This window comes from Leucopleurus acutus (assembly GCF_964270905.1).
Source record: "Leucopleurus acutus genome assembly, chromosome: 7".
NCBI classification, from domain to species: Eukaryota; Metazoa; Chordata; class Mammalia; order Artiodactyla; family Delphinidae; genus Leucopleurus; species Leucopleurus acutus.
The window spans coordinates 35467017-35476610 of record NC_139150.1 but is presented as its reverse complement, the minus strand read 5'-3'; the positions used below and the strand labels follow the sequence as shown (position 1 = coordinate 35476610).

At 31.0% G+C, this 9594-nt stretch overlaps 1 protein-coding gene across 2 annotated transcripts in view; it reads left to right on the top strand.

Annotated features, from left to right (window-relative positions):
• Positions 1–9594, top strand: part of ZCCHC7 (zinc finger CCHC-type containing 7) — a 237280-nt gene that overhangs the window by 205802 nt on the left and 21884 nt on the right. For both annotated transcript variants that reach the window (XM_082843092.1, XM_082843091.1), the window contains exon 6: positions 654–689. In XM_082843092.1, the coding sequence (XP_082699218.1) occupies positions 654–689 (36 nt within the window). The remainder of the gene's footprint in view (positions 1–653; positions 690–9594) is intronic.

Genomic DNA, 9594 nt, shown 5'->3' with positions numbered 1-9594 from the left:
TCGGTAAATCCATCTTTTATCAAAGTATTGAGGTTTTATTGGGTTTTTAAAGTTATATCTCTATAAATGTAAAGATGGAGAAGACAACTTTTAAGGGAAAAGGCATGGACTTCAGATTCTTGAGGTTGTTTTTTGTTTTGCTTTTTTAATACTCTTGTTATCTATGTCATAGAGTATTGAAAGTTAGTAGCAAGTGATTAGGTAAAACATCAGAAATATATAACTACTGCGAAGGCTTCTTAAAAGCAATTGCTATTAAATTGTTTTCTGTCATACTACCAAGGTTCAAAATGTTCTTTTAGAAGGTGTACTTGGTGAGTCTTACTGATTTTGACCACTGCTGTTCATTTATCAGTTTAACCGAGTTATGGCTCTTAATCACATCTTAGTACCCAAAACTTCTAACCTGAAAAGAAAAAAAAGAGAGAAAACTTTGTAACTGGCTTTCTGACAATGGCAGGGAGTGTGTTAAACCAGTGTAAAATTCAATTAAACTGTCTAGCCAGGTTTTTGAAGCTGAAATGCAGACCCTTTCTGTTAAGCTTCTTATTTTCCTGTGACCGACACCAGTGGATGCTGGGTTATGCCAAAACCAACAGGCTGTAAAGTACCTTGTTTCATGCTCCCAGCTGATCAATATTTTTATTTTCCAGGCTTGCCCAGAAATCTGGAGGCAGTATCACCTAACGGTAAGTAGAAACACCGTTTTTATTTTCCCCAAGACCCAGCCTATTTACCCTGCTCTGAACTGCTGACCATAAAATATAGACAAGCATCTTCTACCGGAAGATAATAAACATCTGAAGAGTTTTTGCACTGAGAAAGCAATAATACACTTTTTCTCTTCTCCCCTGCCCACTCCTCTATCCTTTATCTTCCTGCTCTTAAAAGATTTTGATTGTCTTTTATTACTCACATCATTTAACGATTACATCATGGTATTTCTCAGTCTTCCTAGACCACATTCATTAAATTAAAGGGGAGAAGTATGCTAGAAGCAAAAAAATAGTAGTAATCCAACATCTTTAAAATGTTGTATCTACAGTCCACAAGCATACAGTCCACACTATCTTCCATTATCATTTTTCTGGCTTTACTGAAATGTTTACACATATTTTTCAGTGAAGCTAGAAAAAACTTAGTGCATCTTTCATATAGAACAATTCAACTGTCATATCCTTAAGCTTCTCTTGACATTCAAAGTGTATAAATATCTGCTTAATACCATTTAAGTTATTTAATTCTATGGTTTCCTCTTAGTGTGATTTTAGGCTAAGTAGGAGCAAAAACAATAGTTTGCTGTGGAATCAATTGGTTAATGCTCAATATTATGAAGTCAGTTTATTTTTATTATTTAGCTTAAATAATTTCAATAATTCACCATAGCCCTACTTGTCATTTCTTTTAATGTATTAAATATGTTGTGCTGAGCAAGAGACAACATTAAAAATTACTCTTGTAATTATACAGCTATGCAGTATATTTTAAAGCAGTTCTTTAAAGTTTAACTTATTAAAAAGTTTTGTTTATAGGAAGACGTAGTAAAAATAGAAAGGGCAGAGTTTCTACAAAACACGTCTTCTTACTGCTCTCCTCTTATGGAGTAAAAATAAACCAATAAGTAGACTCAGTTGTGCCTATCACAAGCCCAAGAAGTACACCAAGTGGTTTGTTTTCACATTGTTATCACTGTTTAATTTGTTTAAAGATTCTCAGTAGAAAGCTGTAATTCCTTAACTATCCTCAATCCCAAATTGGGTTTTGTTAAAAATCTTTAGTGTTATCCCCTACTCCAAAAAAAAATTTAAATAAATACATGCACATGCGAGCGCGCACATACACACACACGTTACACATATATGTTACAGGTGTAACTCATGAATATGTTTGTGTTAGGGTAGCAATTTTTTTTTATCCTAACAGGCTATGGTGAAATTCTTAGCCTAAATTTAATTGGAATCCAATCATGTATTACACTTTTCAAGATCACAGTCACTCTTTGTAACTGTATAGCAAGTTTTTCATCAACATTTTTTTAAGTAATAGCCTAATGGATTTGACATTGCATTAATTTTCCTTTCTCCCCTGTTAGAAAATTCCAAACTTGAAGTATAGAAAGTACTATTTTAAAGCCATTCTTTTCATTATTTGCACCTGCATTCTTTTATATAACTGTCACAGAAGGATAAAAATCAATGTTTAGTATAACAGAGATATTTGAAGGTTCATTTAATATTGTAGCTTTTGAAAAACATAAATTGTAAAAAGAATAGTTGGGGGAAAAAAATAAAAACAAAACGAATTTGCCTTTGGGGAAATTACAGTATATTCTATCTATAAGTTTAACAAAATCATTTTGAAAAGTTTGTCTTAATTTGGAATCCTGATTAATTTTTCAAAGTAATATTGAAATAACTATCACAATTCATAATTATCAAGTTTAAATTAATAATTAGTCATTAAGAGTTAGTTTACGGTGTAAGTATAAATGCAAAACAAGTATATTTATAAACATGTACATCTATATCAATCCAGCAAAATAGCCAAATAATTATACATATAGGAAATATCCTAATGTGTGCAATTGAGCAATATTTAATCTTGAATGAAAGCAAGATGCATGATGAGTTTAGTCATCTTCAGCTCTTTTACTAGGCGATGGACTGCCATCTATTGACTCATAGTAGCCCTCACACGTGAATGTGGCGTCAATCAGGGCAATGACCGAGTAATAAAGCCCAGGTTAGAACTGCTATTGTATATTCATTTAAACCAATCTTCTTAAAACTGGGTATTTCTACACTTAATCGTTGATTAATTTCTTTTTCTAACCAAAATATGCCCATTTCTTACCCAAAATAAACTATGCTTTTTGAGGGGAGAAATTGATTTGTATATCTGATTTGGAAATGTGTACATTTAAGAAGTTTTCTATTGCTTTTATCTGACTCTCAATCAGTGAGAATAGAAGGACGTTTACACAACCTAAAGTTTAGCTACTAAATTTAAGGTCTATCCAGGAATCACTTTCTTTAAAAAAAAAAAAAGTCTATAGGTTAAACAGAGTTTTATTTCTCAAACACATAAGAAAGATAGTAAGTTGACTGGTGTAAATGGACCTGTGAAATCAAATCAAATCAAAGATTCCTTAAAACACATTTTCCTCATTCTGAAATAAGAGGAAAATTTAAAAAGAGAGGTGTTCACTATTTTCAGCAATTTCATGAGAGATCAAATAAAGTCTCCTTTACAACTTATATGAATAGAATAGCTTTTTAACCAGACTTGACTAGACTTAATTAATAAAAAAATAAGACCATCATTCTAAACGGTACATGCTAATAAAACTCTAAGGCACTACATATATTTTTGTATATGTACATATGTATCCATATTATAACAACTATTTGGCCATGTCATTTTTCTTTATATATTTTAATGGCTATAAAATTATGTCATGTAATTTAATGACTTTAGATTATCAATTTGGAGACCGGCATGGGAAAAAGAAAAATATATGATTTTTATTTAGCAATTAAATAATTTCTCCAAATAGTTTATGTATTTACCTCCTTCAAAAAATGTTTGGAAAGTTTTTTAAATCTTCAGTAATATAGCACTGTTCTTATATCTTAATTTGTTATATTTTCAGATTTTGGTAAAGCCTAACTTTGAATATTCTTTTTCATCTTTCAGATAACTTATTCTAGATAAAAAAATTTCCCTCTTTAACTATTCAAGAAGGAAAGTCCCTTCCCCCATCCCCTGTCATTTCTAGTCTCATTTATATTAAAAATCCTAGGCCAAAATGGCCACCAACAGAGTTTTACAACCAGCAGAATTTTTAACTAGTAGAGGCTATAATTTGACATGCTTTGGACATTTTGTTAATCTTGTTTTTAATCTACTTAAAAAAGTAACCAAGAGTTTGCTATTTGGGGTCCGTATGTATTAAGAACCAAAAAGGACAATACATCTTTTATGTTTAATTTTGCGCTTGGATTTCTTTATGTGCATTGTTAAAATGTGTTACAACCTACTACCTTTTATTTTAACTAAAAGTTTAAACAGGAAGAAAATGTAACCTTTTTGGAAGAATTAAGTTTTAAATGTTTCTTTATGTGTAAGGTTTGGAATGCCTAGAATTCAAAAAGTAAAATACTTGCTCTCAGGGGCATGGAGAGGAGTAGTTTCCTTGTCTTCCTTTCTAGTCTAGGAGAGGCTTGTAACCTGAGTTTACTAGTAATTAATAGTAGTCTTACCTGAACCAGTTGAATGCCAGAGTATATCTTATAGACAATAATTAACAATATCATTCCATCTTGCCACTCAGTTTTCTCTCCTTACCTGGAAACATCAATTTAGAAATGTGTTTTCTGGATTTTCACCGTATGGAAACAAATGTTACTCTCTAAAACATTCTCTGCCATACCATAGAATAGGTAACAACCCTAAATGTCAAAAGATTTAAATTTAATTTTAGAACTATGTTTTACAGTCCAGAAGGAAAGACTAAGAAAGTGGAATTTGGTTATGAGGCAGTAGCTGTACAAAGGGCTTTATCCTGGAATTATGACGAAAGTTAGGGTGGGTAACAATTTTCTACCTAATACTAAAATGGAATATATTTTACTTAACTTAAAATGAGAAAAACTTAAAAGAGTCTAAAAGAGTTTTAAAAAGTCAGCCTCAAGCCAGAACCTTTTCTTTTCATGGACAAAAATTCTCTGTCTCTCTCTCTCTTCATTGAATATATGTTGGGAATCCTAAATCTCAGAATCTGAGAGCTCCTCGGCTACATAAGCAGAACTGCGAAACCCACAAGAACCCCATCCACACAGTAGATATCAAGAGATAGGACTTTCTTTTTTCGTGTGTGTGTGTGTGTGTGTGTGTGTGTGTGTATCAAAGGAAATAGAACTGGTTACATACTGCATTTTAAAATGTCAATTACCTTCAAATACAGTGAGAACTAGGCCTCACTCTATTTTAGAATTATTTAAATAAACTTTTCTTCATACTTTTTTTGAGGCCTGGCATACAAATTATCACAAACTAAGACTTTATAAATTCATTTTGGAGGCTCTTATTTTTGGTTGTTCAATTCACTTTGCCAATTTCCTTAAGAACTGGGAATACTCTTGTTTAAATTGTAGGGGTTTTTCCTCTATGTCTTGAATCACTGTGGTTAAGTGTTGCTATTAAGATAGTACATCTCTGTCAAATTTTCAGAGTTTTAGTTTTTATTAAAAATGCCCTTAATACTAGAACACTACTGAGGTGAATATAATCATGCTCTGAGGATTCAGATGGTACATGACTATTTTGTGGTACCTCAGGGCCATTTTTCCATTGTAGTACTTATAAAGTAAATCACACTGCTTTCTGTTTCAAGTTACTTTGGGGTCTGAATAAAAAGAATTTTCTGAATAATCATTGATAACTTATTTTTCTAAAACTCCATCAATGATAACAGAGATAGAAATACATTTGGACAGTGACCAAAATTTTAAAGATTTTTTTCAAATGGAAAATTTATGTGAATGCATTAATATTTATTTAAACATTCACCTTGGTCTTAAAGAATTTAATGTCAACATTTTGCTAATAATTTTTTAGTTCAGTCTTACCATGTTTTGAATTTAGTGTAAAAGATAATTACTACATTTACAGAATAGGTCAACTGATTTTTTTCACTAGCATGTTGGACCACATTTGCTAGAACTTATCATTGGAAGCAATTGGAAAATGCAATTTCAAAGCAAATGAAACCTGGAATTATCAATCTCAATAAATGAGATTCATTTAAAAATAAATACAATTTGCCAAATCATCAAAAAGCAATTTTCTAAAGCTTCTGTAAAAGGAAGGGGAAAAAAGTGAACGTTGTGAATTATAAATGCATATGTTATTTTTCCTCTCACAATGTGTTGCCTCAGATCTCTAGACATTGTGTGTATACAAACTTGTTTTTGAATGGGAGTAGAATAAAATTATTAGATTTGAATATAGTTTATTTCTATTTATTGAAGCACATGGGAGAGCCTTCATATTTTCATTTTGTCCGAGAAATATTGAAGTGTCATCCCTTTCAGAGAGAATGCCCAACTTATTTGATTCTAATATTTTAATGCAAAAATTAGTTTTAAATGGGAAGTCAATAATGGAATATTTTGAGTAGTTGTTTTAATATATTTAAATAATATCAAGTGCTTTATGAAAATAATTCTAATGTAGATTTGCTTTATGAAAATAATTCTAATGTAGATTTAAGTGTTTCAGATAATCAAGCAATAAAAAGTATGTAGCATTCACACAATTTAGAAAAGATTCTTTACAAATGTTTTGGCCTACAAACAGCTGTGTTTTTGTCATTTTCTAAATCTTTAATGTCCTAATCACCCATCATCGTGATTTCTATTTATTTTTTATGTAGTACATGTTGCTAATAATAAACTAATTGAATCTAAAACTCTAACAGCAACTTCCTTTCTTCAATTGACAAAACAATGCCTGTGCTTGTTTATATGCCCCTTAGTGGCTGGCAGCAAAGTCTATTACGTTTAAGACTTACATATTTACTGTATGGACTTCAAGTTTTACTTCTGTTTTAAAAATGTAAAGAATTTTCTTACCTGTTAATAAATGTCTCTCCTGAGGATGATAGAAAGATGGAAAATTACATTTGGACTTTTGTTCAAATGTAATTGAACAAAATTTTCTAACTTTTTTTCTTTTCCCTAGTTATGTTCACCTTTACTTACAAAGGAATTATAGTTAGTTATTGTAGGGGCAATTTCTTCTTGATACTTAAATTTTATGGTAATTAAATTCCAATTTCTAAGTATTTATAATTTTAATATATATATATAACATTTTTAAAATATTTTCTTTCTTTTCCTTAAAAAACACATACATTATTCATATAACCCCAAAGAAAACTACGTTGTTTTTTTCCTTGAAGCTCTACACTTTGAAATACTGTCCCTGTTATGACAAAAATGAATGTAAAACAGGTAGCCTGAGAATTTTCAAGATCCGTGAAGTTTAACAGTGCACAGTATATAATAAATTAGAGTTCAAAAATCTGAAATGTTGAATGGTGCCTATTCTTTGTCATGTTAAGTACACGTAAAGAGCATACAACTATTAGGTAGAATAATTTTAGCATATTCAAGTGATTATTTTTCATATGTACTTTGAATGGGTGATTCACGTATTCCTTAAATAAATATATTGCAGGTGATTGAGCTTGTCATGATCTTCTCTGGACATTTCAGTACAAGAATAGAAGTAAAGTATACTGGACCAGTGATATATGTATTAAGCATTCCTTTTAGTAGTCATGCATGTGAATGACATGGTAGATTACAGTAATTCCTAACAGGTCTTAAGTATTTAGGAATCACTTAGTCATTCACAGTCATGATCAACCATAACCTTTAAAGGTTTTGGTCAATCATTTGACTAATCTGCAGGAAAAGATTCATGAAAGAACCCCTTGAGTTATTGACATGAACAGTCTCTCTGAACTCGTGTTACATTTTCTGTTATGGTATAAACTACAGTTGTAAACTTAAGTTGAATTAAGTTTAAGGTTTTAGAAGCAAAATCTCTTAAAAGACTAAAAGTTAATGAATTACTGATAAACTCAGTCAGATTTTAGACTTGAAATTCATCTGCCATTTGATCCCCACATGCCAGAAAGTCATGAGAGTCATATTTTTGTACGTTTGCAAATATTTTCTTCCAGCTATTTTGAGTTCGGCAGTGGTCCTCCAAGACCAACAATTCTGGTTTTTTAGAAATATCAAAACTATTATATGAAGAAAAATGCTTCATGTTTAGAAGACATTTAACCAAAAATATATTTTTAGTATCTTTGGAATTAAAAGAGATTGTCACCTTAATTGGTGTACCACTACACTGGCAGATCACATTTTAAAAACAAGAAATATTCAATGGGAATGTTCAGAAATTCATATTAGCTTTGTAAAAATAATTCACTGTGTGAATCAGTTGGTAATAAAGCTGTCTCGATGTTTTAATTCCGATTTTCAAAAATCATGCAAAATTAAATCTATTAGCTAGATTATAAGGTCATCTTTATAATGTGTAATATATCCATGGCTATAAATACCCATTTTACATAAATATTGTTCCTTTACATGTATTTGTGGATTACCCACATTTCTTTCCAGTTAGGGGAACTAAGTTTTGGTTGTTCCTTAACTTTCATTTATATAATAAAATTTCAATTCTCTCTTTCTTGGATCTCTCACATTTCATTTGTCTTTGTACCGCATTTCCTTCTCATTTTACTGAAGTCCTTAGAAAAATGTGCTATAAAATTCGGCTGAAAGGGCAGACTTATTTCTGAGGAAATTACTAAGGAATGTTTTTTATCATAATATAGGGGAAAAAATGCCAGCTTTGGGATCAAACATTGGTTTAAATTCTGGCTCTTTCATTTACTAGATATGCAAACCTAGTTAAAATATTTCCCTTCTGAGACCCTCAGTTTCTTCATCTGAAAAATGGGTATAGTGCCTTCTAGAGCTGTTATAAGTATGCAGTGAGATAATAAATGTAAAGTACTTAGCACAATACCTAACACTTAGCCTGTGTTCAACACTCTTTGAGCTCCAATACAGCAAACCCACAAATTCCTCACTCCTGTAGAGACAGCAACTGGACTAATAGCCCAAACTCAGATTATATATTGTGAAGCCTTTTATTTGCCTATGATGAGGAGATCCGTAATGCTTTTTTTATAAGGAGGAAAAAAAATTTTTTCCTCCTTATAGTTATTGAAATTAAAATCCCCACAAGCAGTGCCTTTTGTTAAAATTATTTACCTCAGTTTTCATTTTCTAGTTATTTATGCTTGTCTTCTTACTAGAAATGTAGGTAAGTAACTTTTAATTAAATTACAGCAAACAAATTATTTTCTTAATTTGATTTGCCTAAAAATCATTATAAAGACTTTTAAGAGTAGATCACAAACATACTTACTTTCTCTTTTAGTGAAAATGACTAAATAAAATGTGTGCCATATAAAGATATAATGATATCATTTTGAAAAAATATATTGTTAATAAATGTATAATTCTTAGGTGGTAACTTCAGTGTCATCTGAATATAGTCATGTATCATAACCAAATATAATACTTTCTGCTAGTGGTAGAGGGTTTATGTTAATCAGATGAGAAATGAAACAAAATAGCATATCAGTTTTTTGCACTTCAGGTAAAACTGCTTCATGGCCTTCACATGACTGATGCCAGAAACCAGCCTGATTTCACAGCAAAATGTTGAGTTATAAGAGCTTGTTCAGTTGTTTTGCAGTCTCCCACCCGTATTCTCATATAGGTCCAGCAAAAAGGGCAACACAAAATTAAGTACTTCCTCAGTGGATGTGATTGGTATTCTTTCAAAGAGCATTCCTATTCCATGTTTGTTCTTTAAGACATGTAGGAGCTAAGATGGAGCATATTGTAAAAGCAAAAAAGCATTACTTCCCCCCTTTAAACAGGTACTTACAGCTGTGGAATTCTCTACCTTTGTGACTGATGGTTAAGGGTATTTCAGTAG